General features: G+C 36.6%; 1 protein-coding gene across 8 annotated transcripts in view; it reads left to right on the forward strand.

The window, feature by feature from the left end:
• tai (basic helix-loop-helix family member taiman) overlaps positions 1–20,370 on the forward strand; it is a 301,547-nt gene that overhangs the window by 251,816 nt on the left and 29,361 nt on the right. For 7 of the 8 annotated variants that reach the window (XM_083122707.1, XM_083122705.1, XM_083122710.1 and 4 more), the window contains exons 14-20: positions 2,817–3,002; positions 3,980–4,054; positions 7,596–7,802; positions 8,710–8,891; positions 11,281–11,398; positions 15,904–16,044; positions 17,030–17,297. In XM_083122707.1, coding sequence (XP_082978833.1) covers positions 2,817–3,002; positions 3,980–4,054; positions 7,596–7,802; positions 8,710–8,891; positions 11,281–11,398; positions 15,904–16,044; positions 17,030–17,297 — 1,177 coding nt within the window. The remainder of the gene's footprint in view (positions 1–2,816; positions 3,003–3,979; positions 4,055–7,595; positions 7,803–8,709; positions 8,892–11,280; positions 11,399–15,903; positions 16,045–17,029; positions 17,298–20,370) is intronic. The other variant, XM_083122709.1, reaches the window with a different exon arrangement.

Below are 20,370 nucleotides of genomic sequence, written 5' to 3' on the forward strand. Positions count from 1 at the left end.
TCGCCATGTCCAATATTCAGCTTTTTATATATATTGCATGCACGTGATATTTGAGTACAATGAAATATATAGTAAAGAATTCTACACAGGATTATATCATATCACTGCAGCATATAAGAGAAACTCGTACCCTGTTTTCTGGCATGTTTCCCAGAAGATTTGAATAGTGGTTCACCGATTTCTGTGGTAGATACGTTACCCTGTTTTATAATACGCAACACAGTATGCACACATACACCATACGCTTTAGCCGTAAGTTCTCGACTCTGAGAAAACACTGTTTCAGCATGCACTTCTTCCGACGCCAATTCCGTGAAGCAAGAATATACTAGATTTCTGTCTTGTGAACGTAATATTTTACCCTTAGTGCCTGTACTACTTGTAATAGGTTTTGAAAGCGACATTATTGATTTGATTTAATTTACTTTATTTTATTTAACTTTTCTGTCACTTTTGGCTAATTGCGAAGATGGGAATGAGTGATGATATGATGTAATTGATGGATGGACATTCAGAAAATCCATGTCCAGCCGGGATTTACCCGGGATCCCTGGCGTCGTAGCACGATATGCCAACCACTCCACCATGGGGGCCGGCACGAAATTATTAAGTAACACTCGCGGAACACACACTATTGCATAACTATCGAACATAAAGGCTGGACTTCACAGCACGCTATGACGCCAGGGGTCTCGAGTTCGAATCCCGTCCCGGGCATAGGTGTTTGTAAGTGTCCCTTCATCAATTTCATCATATCATATCATCAACCATCCTCATCTTTACGATTAGCCAAAGGTAGCAGAAAAGCAAAGTCAAATAAACCAACATTTAATCAATCAATAAGGGCCATATTGAATCGTCTCACAACTGTTCTTCATGGTGTATGAGTACAATTATCTAACACTGCCCTTGTTACGAAAATGCTGAACTGAAAGTGACTCAGACTCGCAATGTTCGTTAACGCCCACGACAATGAAGGGCCATTGTTCATATTCAGCCGAATTTGACACCCATAGCTTTACCAAAACAACTCAGTGGGGTTAACAAGGTGGCAAATAAAAAAAAAAACAGACTGAACACTGAAGGAAAACGAAGGGTCATTGTGTGTGTGTAGAGACACACTGTTTCCCTTGTTTCTTCGAGAAACAATATCTCCAGCTGTAGGCGACGGAAATGCATGGGACTTGGACAGTCCGGTTCATAATATCGTGTCCCATGCAATGATGAACCTTAAAGTGACGAGTTTTATAAAGAACTTCTTGCGTGCAAAAAAAATTACAGAACACGGCTCTTAACTTGCTCGCCGCAGTTTCCTAACTGTACAACGTTGCACTCTTGCTATTGGCTGGTCGCGAAGGACACGCTCTCTGTAACTCCGCCCGATATCGCTTCTAAAACCGTTCGTCGTATATTCCCTTGAAAAACTTAAAATCGAGGTTCCACTGTAATAATTTTTTAATGAGATTTTGAAGTGATGACTTGTTAATTCACAGTATCATATTAAAAATTTGTTTATTGTACAACCTTTGTCAGAGAAGTTCCAGGACTGAGCTTGTAAAAAAATAATTTATTCAACTTGCCAACTAATGGTCTAGGTCTTGTCAAAATAGTCCTCTCGGCTATCTATGCACAGCTGCCACCATTTATGGAGGTCATGGAAGCAAGCAGGGAAAGCTTCATCTGGGGTGCACATCTGTCATAGTCATTTGGATTGCTGCAATATCTTCATGACGCTTCCCATTTAGCGGCATTTTCACACTGGGAAACAAAAACACCACACAGGGACAGGTCAGGTGAATATGGCAGGGATAGGATGCTTGGCCAGATATTCCTGGAGTGATAAACCAGTATGAGGGCTTGCATTGTTGTACAATAAGAACCATGGCACAGATGCCCACAAATCAGGATGGCACCGCCGAATTGCTTGATGCAAATGTTTCAGGACGTCAATATAAAAGTTTGGTTTATAGTTTGTCCTTTAGGCAGATATTCATAGTGCACCAAACCTTTATCATCAAAAAATGTTATCAACATTGTCTTTGGATCGTCTTGGACTGAATCTCTGCCCACCCAAAACCTTTTATGCCACTCAAAGACACGGCTTCTCAATAATTCCTCGTCACCATATGCTTGCTGTAGCATATTCCATGTTTGACTAGGTTTTTTTTCCATAGCTTAACGCAGAACGTAATGTTAACACTGCTTGGAATCCACGTCTCTTGTGTAACTAACTAAATGCTCCAACAATCTGAACAGTGGGTTGTTAAGCACAGCCCTACCATCTAGTGACTTTACATGGTAACACTTCCAAGGCCATGTGTATTCAGAACACATGTCAGGTGACTGAATAACACCCATTTCTTGTGTTTGAATATCACAGGTAGAGAATAAAGAAATTAGTCCTGGTACTTTTCTGACAAAGGTTGTATTTTATATATAATATTGGGCTTCCACATAGACAAAATGCGAGGGGTTCCAGGTTCGATTCCCTGTGGGAGCCCCCACTGCATTCACCCAGTGTCGCAAAGACAATTGGTGAGCTACTTGAAAAGGAGTAGTAGAAGAATCTGGTCACGAATGGCGATGGGACTTGATGTGCTGACCATGCGTCACCCAATGAAACTGCCACTTTGGCAGGTCCTGGCCCTTAATGGACTTTCGTGTCTTGGAATTTAGTTTAATATACAGTATATAATGTAATATTAGTGCCATTTTTCCTGCTAATTTTGGTCAGTTTTTAATTACCTAGAAATTCTGGCTCTTAATAATTTTCTTGCACATATAAACATATTGATCTGTATTTTTTGTCTTTCTAGGTGTCTGCTAACCAAACAACTCAACAGTCTGCCTTTACCCACCCTCCAATGTACCCAAATAGACCTAAATTCTCCAATCCACAGGCCAGTGGGACACAACATGCTAGTCAGTTAAATGTTAGGGCAGCAGCTCCTCAGTATGGGGTTGCAGCAAGCGGAACGTTGACTGGACCCAACTCCAATCAGGTATGTTAATATATAGGTATGGGACCAATTAATCGGTACTCTTATCGGTATCGGCCGATATAGGCATATTGGTTTATCGGTATAATTACAGATTATTTTACCGATCCGATATATCGATAAATATCTGATAATTTAGTGCAAAATTCTGCAATTTTGTTGTAATTTTATGGATTATCTCTATGCCCTACTTTCTAAAAAAGTTAATGTTTAAAAAAATATGCAATCACCTGCAGTCACCTTGAAACCCACATTTATTAAGGAGGTCAATGAACCTTTCAGGTTCTTCAAGGACCATTTCTAATTTTATATCGGATTGGTAGAATATCGGTTATCAGTATATCGGTATCGGCCAAAATTTCATATCGTCCCATCCCTATAACTTATTTACACATAGATGTAATGCTGTGCAGTGCACATGATATGTAGTAAGTCCTCCTTCACGTAAGATAACGATCCTTGCTAGGATTGAGCTGAACTCCATTGACTGCATAACATCAAATAAAATAATTTCTTCTTGAGTAGTGTAGTTGAGTGCCATATTCTAAACATGTAGAAGAATTGACCAGCATAATTCAAATTACTGAAAAATTTTCAATAATCTATACATGCAGAAATCAGCATTAGTACTAGGAATTGTCAGTTGAATCCAAATTATCAAAAGCCAATGGGATATGAGTCCAGGATTTTGATTCTCAAATCCATAATTCATTCCCAGATTCTGGAATCCTACACTTTGTGCATTAAGTTACAAAACCCTGCCAATTATGACCTTGGTGTTGTAGGTTTCATTGGTGCCATCTTCCAGTTCAACGGTATACTCATTTGATATTTTTTGTTTATTTTACACTTATATCTTAATCCACCTATAATTGTTTAATCCTGTTCTCATTTAATCTCAAGGTACATATTTGGTTTTGTATTTTTCTTTTTGCTGTCATTCTGCTTTTCATTCATTTCTTTTGTCCTTTCCTTCGCAGTTCGCCGACACAACCAACTCCGTTAGGCAGTGCGATATCAGCAATGTGGATAGGCCTCAAATTCCTCTTGCTCAAGTAAGCTTCTTGTAATTTGAGAGGGTGTGATGCATTCATAACTGTGTACACAGCTGCTCTGGTTAGAAAAAGCAAAAGAAGTGCATTATGCTCTTGATTTTTTAAAAAAATATTACTGTTGTAAGCATGTTTTTGAAGTTGTTTCTTTGTTTTAATCACCATGTCCCCATGTACCGTATTCTCGCGTCTATAAGCCGCACTTTTTCCCCCCCGAAAAGTGGACCAAAAAATGGGGTGCGGCTTATACACACTAATGAGAAAACATTTGCGGCTTATACACGCGAATGAAAGAAAGTGCAGCTACTGCTAGGATACTAAAATACGTACGTTGATTTGTTATCTTTATACACAATGAACTGGAATGGGGAACTGAAGATAAATAAAGAATGGAAGAAGGTGGTAGAAAGAGTGGAAAGTACAAGAGAGAAAGAGGAGAGAAGAAGGAAGGAAAAAGAGCGTGAGATAAAGAGTCCAACCACATTCCAGATGGAAGAAAATGTTTAGCCTTTCAGGTGAGAGTACAGTTGACAAGGGAAAGCCACCTGCTAGAATGGTCCAGAACAACTTTCTAATAGTCTGGAGGGGAGTAATTTTTGTGTATATATATCGTCCTGTTTTATACCTTGTTACATTTGTACTTGGTGCAGAATCTGAAGAAGACCTTGCTAGAAGGTTGAAACATTACGTTTAGTTTGTTTTATAATAAAATAAATTTCTGCCTTGGTCAGTTTTTCATATCACACAAATAATGGACAATATGTGTTAATCGTAGAGTAGCATGCCTACTCAAAAATAGACTGTAAAATCAAAGTAAGAGATCAGAGAAATAAATTTCCTCTGCATTTTGTTCAAGAATGCACCACAAAAATTAATATTTTCGTACCTATTCCCATTTATAACAAGGTATCATAGTTGTCTGCATCTGTTATTGAATAAAATGTAAACCAGTAAAACCATAAAATAATTAAAATACCATAGATTGACAGTTGTTCAATTAAAATACCATAGATTGACAGTTGTTCAGATTTGTTTTACTTCTGATTGCTGGCTTCAAGAATTGGTATGAAATTGTTGATAAGACTAAGAAGTTTGTTCATACAAAACAGAAACCTTTAGCAGAAAAATGAATCATAAAAGAAAAGAAAAAGTTGCCATAGCAAATGTGGTCCAATTAGAAACCATACTATATTTGTTTTTAATTCTGTTGCTATCAATAAAGGAGTAGCTGCTGTCATTTTGATAAAATAGGTCACCTTTTTCTCTCCAATTTGTATCCTCTCAAATTGCAAGATCTTTTAACTTCAAGAAGCTTTGTGGTTTAATAATGATTGAGTTTTATTATCACACAATCCAAAATTTAAGATTCTTGAGATCCAGATTTTGTTGTCCAGGTTTTGGATCTGATGTTCATTGCCAGGTTTTTGGATCTAATATTCATTCCATATTTCCTGGATATGGGATCCATTGCCTGTTTCTTGGACCTGGAATCTGTAGCCTGTTTCTCAGGTTTGGGACCCAGTGCCTAGTTTCTGGAACCAAAATGTGTTAGGATTTGATATATGCCATCCCTAACAGTGTCAGCTTATTGTCATAAATAAGTACACTGCTCTAAAGAACAAAAATAGTCAGTGTAGTAAAGAACCATATAAAAACCATGAGAAATGTGTTCAGAAGGAAAGAGAAGATTCACAGAAGTGCACCTGTTAAATTTTTCTCGTTCTCTTTGCCGCAGATATTTCTAATATAAGATTCTTTATTGCCATTTTCCCCTAGAGAATCACCCAGACTTGTTTTTTTACTGCTCGAGAGCATTGTGTTCAATATTAATTTTAAGCAGAGATTTTCTGAATCCAGTTCTACATTACTAGACACTTGTATTTCAGCTTCACATGGTGGGATGTTATGAATGGAATATTAGAATGCAAATGTTAATTTTGTGTAATGGGTTTAGTTTTTAGATTAAATTTGAGGTTTATATTACAGTGCAACCTTGAATTTATGCTTATTCAGTTTTTGCCTGTACTGTGTTAATGGGGAAGGGTGGTCAAAATGCAATAATATTAGTATTTGTTCATACGTGGTCGTTCAATATATACAAGTTTCCGTATGCTGTAAAAAAAATTATTTTTAAGATACATTAGAGAACTATACACACATGGTAGGTGGATCCTTCCTCACTTCTCCACATAATCCCCCATAGTGATTCAGGCATTTGTTCCACCGTTGCACCAATTTGTCCATACCCTTTGCAAGAAAATCAGGGCTCTGGCTATTGAGCACTATTCTCACATTCTGCTTCGTTTCTTCATCTGTTTCGAAACGGTAACCTTGCAATTCAGACTTTAACACCTGAAAAAGATGGAAATCAGTCGGTGCTAAATCGGGGCTGCATGGAGGGTGGGGCAGCTGTTCCCACCCCAATTCTTCAATTTTGTGTTGTGTTTGCACTGCTGAGTGGGGGCGAGCGTTATCGTCAAGAAGAATGACACCAGCTGACAGGAGACCTGGTCTCTTTTAATGTCGAATTGCATTTTTCAGTTTATCCAATGTTTGACAATAGCGGTCAGCATTAATTGTTCTTCCTTGTTCCAAAAAGTTCGTAAGCAGAACGCCCTTAGTATCCCAGAAAATGGTCACAAGCACCTTCCCAGCTGATCAATCTGTCTTGAACTACTTCTTCATAGGAGGCTGTTTGTGCTTCCACTCCATGGATGTTCTCTTGAATTCGGGAGTGTAATGATGGACAAATGTCTCATCCCCTGTTACAACACTCGTGCACCATCCATGCATCTGAACTCCTTACGATGCAAGCCCGTGTTTTCCGAACAAGCATTTACTTTTCGCCCTTGAGTGCATGCGCCTTCACGTCTAATAACGAATTGATTGTTGTTCCTTGTAGACGAAGGATGGCGCTTGCCAACCATGTGCTTGTTTTTAATGGCATTGCTTCATACAATATTTTATAGCACAGGGAAACTTATATATTGAACGTCCCTAGTATATTCTGGCAAGTACTGTAACTTGAGGTAGCCACAATGTTGAACTTTGTGGCGCTGTTTCCAGTGTTCCAGACAGAATCCATACATGAACTTGCTATTAATTTTTTTAGTGAACTTTCTATTAATTTTTTTAACTGCACACTTTTTGCATAATTTCCAGGATTTTTCACATCTACTAAAATGTATTGTGCAACATTATTTTGTACTCAACATACCAAACTGTGGAAAATCGCTCATCAAATTTCATCTGTTACTTTTCAATGCCGATACCCAGTATTGGTTCAGCCCTAAAGAAAATCCTTTGTATAGAAGTCAGTTTTTGCCATGAAAGTAACACTCTAATAAACTTATTACAGTGAATTGCCTCTCTCCGCGTATCCGACAAACTGATATCTTTAGATACAATAAAAGTAATGTAACTGCAGAATTTTTATTTTGCATGTTCGTACTTGGGAAGTATCTTGGTGTTGGTGGTTAAATTTGATTCTTTCAATAAATAATCGCTGGGCTCTTTCAACGTGTGTTCTTATGTCTTTCTGTAGCAATCCTTGGCACAAAGGAGGAAAACCCTGCAGACTCTACAGGCGCAGCAGCTGCAGAGATTGAGGCTACTGCAGCAGCAACAGCAGCAGCAGTTGCTGGTACCCTCGAATGCCAACGCAATCGGCGATCAGTTGTCACCTGGAGGTTCCCTGCAGAATATAGACAGCTTATTAAATACCACAGTAGCACCAAATGTGATTGTGCAGGTTGGTTTCTCAATGCAGATGAATTTATACCCTAGCTTAGCTGTTCCTATCTTTTCATTTACCTCCTTTAAATATATATTGTTTTGCAGACCTCCCAGAACTTAAGTCACTAATTGAAGTAAGTTCATTAAATATTTATTTCAAGGTACTGGTCAAGGGTCTTTTATTACAATTATGCAATGCAGTTGCAATACTCATATTTCTATGTTAATAGTAAGACTATTTGTGATGATGATTAACAATATAACATACTTATGATGACTTTATTAGAAAGCTGACACTGCATTTCTCAAAAAAGTATTTTTATGTGTGTTGTATTCATTGAAATAATAGTAACGTGAAACTAATGTGTAGCCTTTTAATGTAATGAGACCAACACGAGATACACAGAGTTTTGCCAGTTTTCATTGAAAATGTTCGAAAGAAAATCATCCGTTGAATTTTGTGTACAGATAGGATGATAAGGGTCATTCCTGCGTTACATGTGCGACATTTCACACACAAAATGTAAGGTTCTAGACATGCGACTGGATTAAAATATTCATAAGAACTGATTTCGTAGAATTATGACATACTTTATGGTGTCTGCTAACAAATGGAGAAAATAAACATTTAGTATGACGACTTAGCTTGAATGCAAGAAAATCATTAACGAAAATGTGTTATGTGTGTGATGCTTTAAAAATGTAGCAAGATTTTATACTTAATTTGTCTGTGAATCATAGGCTACAGATGCTATTCATTTTTGTTTGTGAAATATGCCAATTATATGCATTTACAAACATTTAAGCCTTCATGCAATGAAAAACTATAATCATTTTCAGATTAATTCATTTTGTTACACGGAGTAGGACCACTTTTCGTGGAATGTCCCTTAAGTAATGATGATCAAATTTTCTTCTTCCAGCGTTCCTCGAGTGTTCCTGATTCGCAGCTGTCCCCTAATTACAGTGGACAGATGCTCAATAGTCCTCTAGGGGCAGGAAGTACTCAGATTTCTCCTGGGCAACGACTCAACCAGCAGCCATATTCACCTCACTCTCAGCTCACTTCGCCACTGAATCAGCAGCAAGGATTTTCATCTGCCAAGTAAGTACTCCATGAAATTATAACATTTTCCTTTTTCATGACTGTAGATTTCTTGACGCAAGTGGCCCAAGTTGTTCGACATCCAAATCAGTAGAGTGCAGATTTTTGTTCATACCACTAAAGTTCAGATATAAATTTACCAATAAACTTTTATTCTACCGATCCAATATCAGATTTTCGTTTAAGAATCTGAAAAGTTAATTCACCTCCTTATATCGGATCAGTGGAATATCAGTTCTTGATATCGATGAATGTTATATCGGTACTTTATCTGTATCGGTAAAAATTTCATATCGGCCCATCCCTAATTTTTTGTAACAAATAACATTTTTCAGAGTTATTGCATTTGCAAAAACTTAAGGTCCCTATTTATACATATTTCAGATAATTATACTAATCAGTAGATGCATGCATATTTCGTTTTTGATGAAGACACGAAATCTGAAATAACCTGCTGTAATGTTCATTTTTCATAATTTTGAAAGCTGTGAGGTGCATTTTTGTACCCTTTTTTATCACGAAATGGTGCGAAATGAACTGCAAAATGCAAAATAGACTCTCAAACAGGAATTTAGAGTTTATTTACCGACATGACACTTTCTGAAGTTTGAATTATCCTGTGAGCTATCCAATTCACGGAAAATTGATTAATTCTGCTGTAAATATTTGAGAAGCAAAAATGAACCCCTTTATACAGGACTAAACTTAATACTCTGGAAACTACATAAACATGCAATTAGAAGGGATATGTGAATTTTGTGCAATTAGTGCATTTTGTAAATAAAATTTATTCACAATTTTAAAACCAAAATGTCATTTTATTTACAGATTTTTAACTCTATTTGACTGTTTTGTAACGAAATTTAGCTTTTTTATTTACCAAAAATTTGTGCCTCTACTGATCAGCCAATATGAGTACATACAAATTAATGTGTTCAATCGCTACTTTGTAGTAAAACAGGATTCACACTGATGTGGAAAATTAGAATATAAAGAAATTGATGTATGACTAAAAAGAAAAAGGGAAATTTATGAATATATTGAAAAATCTGGAGAAGTCAGAGGTATATTAAATGTTGTACTTGCTGTAAATATATAGATTTTTCACATATTTGTAAATTTTCATTTGATACAACAGGTATCAAATATACTTGTTTAACACAAGTCAAAAAAATACTTAAAAATATGAAGCTTCTTGCAACTGAAGTTATTACTTGTTACGTTCCCACCACTGCAGGGTGTGAGAGACTGCACTGTATCTTAACAGACACATGCAGTGATAAGAATGGAGTTAATTACCCACAGCTCCTATAGTCAGCAACACGAGAACTCCAGTCCACACTGGAACCGTCTCAGTTTAGTAGGAGGAAAACTCGAACTATAGGATATGAATTTAACCAGTTTTTATTCTTGTAAGTTCATTTACAAACATATGGAAACTAGGAGCGTGAGACTGAGTAATCGGGTCTTTAAGAAACGTGATTACGGTTTCGATTTCTTTGATATCCGACTGAGATTGTTCATGAGAACTTTGCTCAGTTTTGCTGGGTGTGAGCGACTCAATGCTAGGCCTGGTAATAGACCCACGCAAGAGCAGATATCAAGAAACCACTCTCTTTTTCCGTGAATTGTCGTCGTATTTATACCCGATTTCTGTATTCTCAAACCCCTGACTAGTAGGTTATAAAGACAGAGTATTTCTTCATGTACATTATAATGTGTAATATTTACAAAAGTTGAGTTTGATAAATCATTCAAAAGGTTTTGATACATCTTTTACTGTTAACAAATACTTACACATTTATATCAAATACTTCTACAATGAAAAATATAAGATTTAAAACTTCCGCCATTAATTTATTACATAAAGGTAGGTACATCAACTTCTTCTGAAATTTGATAGGAGTTCATTCAATTACGTCATAATGTTTCATTTATTGGAACAATCAACTCTACTCTTTTTTTTTTCATAACATCTCCTTTAATTTACAATCTTTAATTTTTAACCTTATACTTTGATATTTTCACTCAAAAATAACTTAAAAAAACTTGGAACTGAGCTAAAAGACTACATAGTGGTCTGGAAATTTTTTTCAAAATATATATATATATGGTATATGTCTAAAAAACAATTATTGGTAAATTTCCTGTTTGACTGCAAATTTCATAAAGTTTTGATGTACTGCTTGAAAAAGGGCAGTTGTCAAATCATGGAGAAAGTAGTGGAACCCTGATGTTACATTCCCAATTTTAACATTTTCCTGCATTTTAAGTTTTTTCATCCCAGTCCTTTGAAAAACACAGGACCAGGGTTCCATTGTATTGAACATAATCAGCCTCTCTTGTAGTGAATAGTGTATACAGTAATGATTTTTATTATCTCTTACAGTTCAGGCCTGAACAACTTCACAGGGAACCAGCAGGGGCCTCAGGCAAGGTTATCACCTCATCCTCCTGGTCAGCTCCCACCATTTCAGCAGTCTCAGCTCTCTCCTCGCATCTCACAGGTAAGAGAAATTTAACACCATCCACAAAATAAGATTATTCAAGCAGTGTTGGTAAATATTTTGTAGTAAGTTGAAACTGTACTGTCTGTTGGTGAGGGCAATTTAATTTAAAAACAAATAAACTGGATAATATTTGTACTATAATATTTCCCTGTTTTAGTTTTCACATAGTATTTGTGCAATGTTGTTTTACCATGTTTCAATCAACTTCTTTTCAGAAAGATCCAAGGTGTTCCAAGTCAAAATTTCCAATTTTTATATAAAAAAATACTGAACAATGTTTTGTTCATTTTATTCCAGAGAAACCTAAATTTTACAAGATGATGATGAAAACTTTAACCTCTGGAAAAAATGTTGTAATGATTTTTTTTTTTAATTTCATGCTGTGTATATTGTACTCTGAATTTTTAAAAATGTAACTTTTTGGCATTCGCAGTACAAAGAATATCAAGAAAACAACATAAGTAGTTCATCTTAAACCTTGAGAACCAGATCATGTGAAAACAACTACTAGGGTCATTTGGAAAGTTCTACCCCTTTCTTTTTAGAAAAAAAGTTGTGAAGAGAATTACCGTATTTACGCGTGTATAATGCGCACTTTTTTCCAAAATTTTTGCCCTTCAAAACTGTGGTGCGTATTATGCACGGAATAATTCGGACAACTAAAATGAAATCACGCATTTTTTTTCACTATGTCACTGCGTATAACATGTATATATCTACAGATTGCCTTTCTTTAGCAGTAATAATTTTAAAAAAATGCGAAATGGCCGTTTTCCATGAGTTGTCACTTAGTAATGGAAAGTTTTGCGACATCGAGAAAAGCAGCACCCGTTCTGGCGGCAATCAAGCACGCGCCTGCCGTCACACGGTAGACGTATCAAGCGGTATTTTTCGCGGGAGAAATAACTTCCACAAAAATTGTTTTCGCCTTAGACATGGTCATGAACAGAGATTGGGCGAAAAATACGTTTTTTGCACTCATTCCCTTCAGTAGCACTCTACCGCTCGCAAGTGGGTCTGATCTAAAAATAAACACCAGACCACGCTTCAGTTATATCCAATAGCACTTGACCTCTGCCCTCCCCTCCCCCAAGCGTACCAATGTTACCCGTCGGCTGCTACCCAACATGCCAGGCTTGTTTTGCCATTGTGATTTCGTTTGCTCTTGGATACACGAGAAGAGATCGAATATGCTTGGATGTTATTTTAAATCGACTTTGTAGCGTACAACTTCCGGTAATCGCTTTCATTCAAAACGTATTCTTTGTTCCCTGTAACACTTCATAAAGAAGTGAAACTGTTATAGATAATCAAAGCCACATAGGCCACCTAAAGATCGTCAACACTCTTAATGCATTTTCATTAAGGTTTCCGCAAAAGTTCACTTCGATCTTACTTGCATCATAACTCCCGTTTACCACTTTCTACATTTTCATGACTGTGCCGATGTCCTAATATTTGCCAAAAATGTTCCGTTGGCAGAGTGACTTCTCCCTCTTTTCTTCTCAGCAAACGTTTAAGGGGGGGGGGGGGGGCAATGCCGATTGTCTTCTTGATCGTGTGTGCACACAGGCTGATTACAGGCAAGGGTGGAAGTGGACCGCTCTTTCTTTCCTTTGACTTCTAAAATGGTCAACCAGTTCTGGATGCATTCTTGAAAACGAACAAAAACCATAGGACAAGTATAAAAAAAATGCCCCCCTACCCAGCTTTCTCCGCCACTGGTCTGCACGGCAATGTAATAATTGCAGAATTCAGGTCCTATTTTTTTCTTTTTTTAATGCTATTGTATTGAAATATTGCCCGTATTATTGTCTGTTGCAAGGTAAAACGTAAAGAAAGGGTTTATTCTTTCTTCTTCACACAGCTGATAAAAGTTCAGCCTTCGACAGTTGCGTTATCTTTGAAATAGGGAGGATTTTCCCTGACCACCTGTTGCTCGAACTTCCAGCCGGTCGCCTTGTTTTTACGCTGCAACTGGCGCCAGTCTTTTGTCTAGCGTCTGCGAAGTAGTCCTTGTGGATAACAGCAATGACTCATCCAGCGCGAAGGCAAGTCATTGTTTTGTATCTCGCAAAGCTGTTTTGATTTGACGATAACGAAATTCGATCTTCAGAAAGAAAAAGAAGAGTTAAAACAACTTCATGTTCTGCACCTTTATCTTCAGAACCTCAATGTGTAAGCTGCGAACGATTTTTAAGAAAATGCTCAATGTATAAGCTGACACCGATTATCGATTAACGTGAGAGTAAATAAAGATCTCCCGTTTTGATATCTGAAAATGCGCAGGTTTCATAAAGCTTGTTTTGGGTTCATTTTATGCTTTTGGGCTAATCGGGACTAAATATACAGTTTCACTTTAGTGAAATCTAATTCTAAACCAAAATGATTATCGAGTGCGACACTGTTCAATGTGTCTTAGAATACGCATTGGGTGCAAATAGATCGCAAGTTGCCAGTTTCCTTTTTCAGCCTGGCTTACAATGCAAGTCGAGGAAGAGGAAGGACTGCTCCCTGGAATGGGGGAGGGGGTGAATTAGAAGTTGGTCGAAGGAAGGAAAACGTGACATTTTTACGACGTATTTTACACAGCCGAACCAAAACGAAATTTACAGCCCCTTTTTTTGTGCCTAGAAAGGTGAGATCTTCCGAGAGATCGTATCTTACCAGTTCATCTTGTAACAGACAATGCTCTAGTAGACCCGTATTAAATCCAACATTCATTCTGCCCGATTATCTCCTAATAATCGTTTTTGGTGCAAATTCCAATAACAACCCCTTCGAAATAACTACCTTTTTCCTGGGAACTATGAAAGTTCGTTGTATCGAGAGTTGACTGTAACAAATATGAAGGTAAAATAATTATGTCAACACTTACCAAATAGAAATAATTACTGTATATTTACTGCACTATTGCGGCTTGACTCACGTAAATAAATAAATATAGTTTACACTTAATTTCGTCATTCACTCCCAGTTACTGATACAAGCAGTCTGAAATGTCCTCACTTCCATCCATCTTGTTCGATATTCCCGTTACCTTAAAACTTTTGATCATCATTTCAAGGGAGATGGAGTTCCATGCCTCACGAACCCATTCACAAACAATCGGCAGCGACACACGTTTCACCCTCCCGCTTGGCGAGAGTTCATGCTGCCTTGATGTCATCCATTTATTGTAAGCATCACGCACTGCGACCTTGAACGGGTGGTTGATAACTTTGCTCCCTCCTCTCCTATGAAAAGCCAAACATCTGGAAGTTCAAGGTCGCGTGGTGAATGCATCAGCTACGAAAGCAAGGAAAAGATCGTTTTTATGATCTACTGATTAATTTTAAATGAAATACGTAAATGTTAGTCCGACGCTAAGAAAGCCATTTCTGGAACCTGAATTGTACTGCGCATTATATACGAGATATATTTTTTTGTTGCTTTTCCCCATCAAAAACGAGGGTGCGTATTATACACGCACGCGCATTATACATGCGTAAATACGGTAGTTCTTATTTTATTGACCTGTTACACATACATTTGGTCATTTTCCTACATAGTCACCACCACAATTTTCAGCCACATGTCATACCACACAACAAGGTTTTGCAATCCTTCATCATATTAGTCTGCTGCCAGTCCATTGAACCAGTTTTTGGCAGCTTCCTGGAGTTCCTAGTCACCGTGAAATCTTTGACCACCCAAAAATGACGTTAAAAAAAGGGAAGATGTGGGAGTCATTCGGTGCAAAGTCCAGATAAAAGGAGGATGATGCAGAGCTTACCACCCAAACTGTCGAAGCAGAGACTGCATCTTAGCATAAATGTGTGGGCGAGTATTGTCATGCAGAAGCTGAACACTGCTTGACAGTAGCTCCAGCTTCGGTTCTGAATAGCCTGGCATAGTCTCCACAGTGTTCCAATATACATTGACATAAATTGTGCCTTTGGGCATAAACATTCTGTGCATTCAGAAATTGAATCACCTAACGCACTTCACTTTCGGTGGCAACTTCAGATTTCCGATTCATTTCCGAAGGACCTAGCAACCATGCAACTACTGTTAAGAAGACTGGACTTTCCTGGAACATGGCCGAGGTACGACAGGCATCCTAAGCCAGGAGAAGTGAAGGTCGTATCTTTGTATGCACTCTTTGAGTAAATGGGTAGGACTTTCCGAACGACCCTCGTAGATTACATGTTTTGTTGATTTGTAGATTACATGTTTTTTTATTGATTCCTCTATTTCCTCTCTAGTTTCCATCGTTAGATACAATTTCATTTTGAATGATAAATTTTATTTCTTATTTATTTAATTTTTATTTAAAGTAAATCATGTTGGCACAAGGCATGAGCCATGCTTTGACTATCCCTCCAAAATCTGAGGCCAGAAGTGGAATATCGGAAGCTTGAGAGTCTTTAATAAGTACTCTATTGTAATGTCAAACAGAATATCCATCACAACACCAGAAATTTGGATCTCTTATAATACACATTTTTCTCTTTTCACAGGGTCAGCAAGGGTACCCACCCATGTCCCAGAGCATCATGTCGCAGGCAACACAAAGCCAGTCTAACTCCAACTGGTCGCATTCAGCATCGCGTTTAAGCATGCAACAGCAGCAGAACCCAATGCTGAATGCACAATTAACGGTAAGTTACTGTTCTTGCAACTCTCATTGTAAAGTAGAGACGTCGGGACATTTTTTAGGAGTTGAAACCAGTTGCTAATTGTAGAATGTTCCTGCGAAGACTAAGAAGAAAAAATATCACCAACTGCAATTTATACACGCACGTACTCAGTGGCATCAATGAGGTTCCCAGCAGGAAAATTTCCCAGGAATGGGGAATTGTGGAGCCAGGAACTGCAGGAGAGTGAAAAAGGAAAAATCTGAAAAAAAATGCAAGAAACAGCAAAATTAAATAGCAGTCATTAATGTACTGTTCCAATGTTTTTTTCTGATTCATGTTTGCTCCTGTTCTGCTTCTTGTGGAATATAGTTGGATTGGATTGATTTGGTGTTTTAAGTCCACTTTATGCACAGTAAGGCTAATCGGGACTGGACCTACAGTTTAAAGTGGGATACGAACCACTATGTGCCTCCACCGGGTATCGAACCCGGGACCCCTTGATTACAAGGCAACGAAGCTACCAATGTGCCATCGGGGAGGCCAACTGAAATTCCATCTTTTGTTTCTTCAGCTGGTGGCAATATTGAGTTAAAAGTGTGTAAAAACTTTCGAGTTTAAAAAAAAAAGTTTCATTAATAGTAACATTTGATAATAAGTTTTGTAAGTGTAATTCCTAATGTAAAGGAAATTAAATAAGTACATAGTGATTTATCCACCCCAATTAACATGCCCATCAAATCCCTCCCCCACTCCCTCTCCTTGTACAACGAAATTCTCCAGAATATGAAGTTGTTGGGAAAATGTGCGACTGAATTTAATGTATAAAACATTGCCCCAGGTTATTTAGTTGCAGAATACTATAAATTAATATTTTCTGACTTTTGCAAATAACCTCTACAACATACAAGTATCAATATTCATTAAATGTGTTGGAATCTGTTCAAACTATTCACTCCTGGTAATGAAATACAAATGAAGAAAATCATTGATTTCTTCTTCCTCGCAGGGTAATTTTGGAGGTAGTAGAGGCTTTGTGCAGCAACAGCGACAGCAGTTACCTCCTGTGAGATCGCTGCCTAGTCCAAGCGCTTCTGCATCTCGGCAGTCTCCGTTCCAGCAGGGAATAGACGCCAATCAACAGTTTTCCCCGTCACCCTCCCCAACCTCGAACACTTCGAACCCTGGAGCGGTTTCGTACCAAACGCCAGGGCAGTTTCAGCAGCTTCGGCTACAGAGGGCAATCAGTGCTGGAGGAGTTGGAGGGCAAGTCCCAGGTAAGTAGTGCCATTTCATCGAAAACCAACTCCAGATTGCAGCTCACTTTAATACTTGTCTTAATCTCAGTAGAATATTTTTTTAAGTGTAGAATTAAACTTGTACATTTTATTTTGTTCAGATTAATTTATTTTCAGTCTCCAGAAATTGTCTAGTTTTTTAATTGCGTATTTTAATTATCAACATCTACCAGCTCGAATTTCAGTTGCATTGTCAGAGTTCTCACTGACTTGGAAATTTTTTGTATAAACTGTTAATTCATATTTGATCCTTTCCTTTCAACAATGTTGAATAAACTTGAATTGTTTTATTAGCATGGAAAGTTGAAAACTCTTTATGTTAATCCATTTTAGTGTGAGATGGAAAGTTACTTTTAGTATGTTTATGGAAAGTTACCTTTAGTATGTTTAAAGATGGAGAAGTGTGGGAATTTGGTTTTACAGTATTATCAAGAACCTTGAGTATACATTATTGGACTTTTTCATTTTTTCATGCTAAACTTTCCATTGACAATAAGGCAATGTTAGAATATTAGATCTAAACTTAAACCCTGTCTCCAAGAATTGTAGCTCCTGGTCATTAAAACTGTAAATTTATTTTTTACATTGCATCTAATGACGAGTCTGTCACATTTTTTCCCTAAAATATTTACTTCATAATTTTTACATAATCAGTATCCAGACATTTTGCCTGACATATCTCAAAATTGGTACTAAAATTATGTGTAAAAGCAACAAGATTTAATGCATTATTGGAACATTAAAATTATGCAAGAACCCTTTCAAGGGCAAGTCTACAAGGAACTTTTCATTGCCTAAAATGAAGTCTGTGTACAAGTCCTTAATTGCTTCATTTTCCTCACTTTCCAGCTTGAATTTCTTGGTTCTTGCACAAAGGTTTTAAACCTAATAGTATTTTAACTCGTGAACCAAAAGTGAAGACTATATTTGTAATAAAGCAAGAATAGTATAAATTCAACATGGTTATTGGTTACTGCACTTTCGTCTGCATTTATATTTTCTCTTACCAGATAAGCATGAATAATATACAAGGCGTACAACATATCCTTAAGAATAATAATCTTATTTTAAGTATAATCTATTTGTTATATGCATATTCCTTACAAGTTCTGTTGTATTATTTTTGTGCTCTTGTTTTCTTTTGCCAATCGAAGGTAACACTGCAAATTTTTATTGAAAGCAGTTATTGTCAATGTCTTTTATTTTTAAGCCATTTCAGTCAACCTTTTCTGTACATAGATGTTAGCACAGCTTTGTAATTTCTGCTTGCTAAAAATAAAGCTATTCTAGTGCTAAATCTGTATTGAAAAAGAAGTTAGCATTTATTTTGAAGTATTTCATTCAATTTTTTTTAGAAATAAAGATCTTCAAATTTATTCCATTCATAGAGATTAATAGCATAACCAAAATAACTTCTTACAAATTTGAAATTGATGGTTGCTCTGTATGGGTAGGTACAAATAAAATATTGCATCCAGAAGAGTGGTCTACTGAGTTGCTTATGCTGTCTTTTCAAATAGATAAAATTATCTGCAGGAGTTCTTCTGTAGGAATAACTTTTTTTTAAGTCAAGCTCTACATACAGTTCACTGCAAACATATTAAACCTACAAACATCATAAGTGGTGTATATTTCAATGTCTTAGGTTCCACTTTAGCTCCAGTCGTGATTTTAAAATGGAACACAAGCAAAATTTGCCTAAATTAACTGTCTTGTAATGAGAAATTTTATATATTGACAAATGTATGTAACAAAGATATTTGTAGGAAGTATCATTTGAAGTATCAAGCCATAAAACATAATTTATTAATTTCACAGTAGAAATTCCAAAAGAAATTAGGTTATGATATGCACTTTTTTTGTAATATGTTGCAAAATAAAAATAACAGGCTTTTATGGACTGTGATCTGTGCTGGTAACTATTTCATAGAATACTTTGTTCCTTGTAACTTCAAGCAGCATCTGCTACCACATACACCATTATTTAAATTGTATTTTTACATATTACCTAATAAAGTTACTCAATTGTGTTAGCAACAATAACACTGTAAATATTGCCAAGGAGTAGCCAGTTCACTTTCCTACTAGTATTAATATTAACAAGGATTACCGTTTTGAAAAGTTGGAATGATCTGATTATCTTGGACTAGAATTTGACTTTTAAGCATAAATAAGGAATGCCATTATTAGTGCTGTCAGAATATCAACCATAAATCTGAATTCGTGAAATTGAACAATACCAATCATATTATTTGACCATAATTCCAATGTATTTTGCACCTTAGCATTGCCTGTATTGGAGCCTTTGTTGAACCTACTGCTCGCTCATTGCTTCATGGTTAAGTAACAGAAAGCAGGAAAATATGTAGTAATGTTTGTATCACTAAATGTACAATTACTCTTTTATTGTAAATAATATATGCTTTGATTTATTTTACTTCACTTTTCTGCCACTTTTGGCTAATCATGAAGTAAATAATAATATGCAACTTCCGGTTAAACCTTTGCACAAAGACCACTCTACTAGGCAGAAAAGTGCTAGAATTCGATATGCACACAATTCTTATTCCAAATTTAAGTCACTGCAACTAAGGATATTCATAATCACCTGCTTTTGCTAGTTTCATATTGGTTTCGTACACATGAATGCTTTGGACCTATAATGCAAGGAATACTTTTATTTTGTGCAAAATATTACAAGAAAGCACTGTTGGGACATACAGGCAAGAACAAATACGAATGATACTTGTTTGCAAATGTTCCAAGGAATTAATGCACTACTTCAGAAATGTAAAAGTATGCACCTACTAGCTTTTTTTATCTTGTAATTGGTAACACCTATAAGCACAAGTTTGCAGCATAATTTTACTGGATGCTGCATGCAGTCCCTGCCTACTTGAATAAAATTCTACTGGAACTAGGCATTGCAGCATTTCCAGCCTTCCACGTTGGCAAAAATTATTCAGTGTAATACCATAAAAAATATTATGCAGTATAGACCCTTGCCTTGTAATTGGCCCTTAGGTTATTCTTTAAAGACCAAATAATTTTG

Source organism: Lepisma saccharinum, chromosome 5 (assembly GCF_977018435.1).
Source record: "Lepisma saccharinum chromosome 5, izLepSacc3.1, whole genome shotgun sequence".
Lineage (NCBI taxonomy): Eukaryota > Metazoa > Arthropoda > Insecta > Zygentoma > Lepismatidae > Lepisma > Lepisma saccharinum.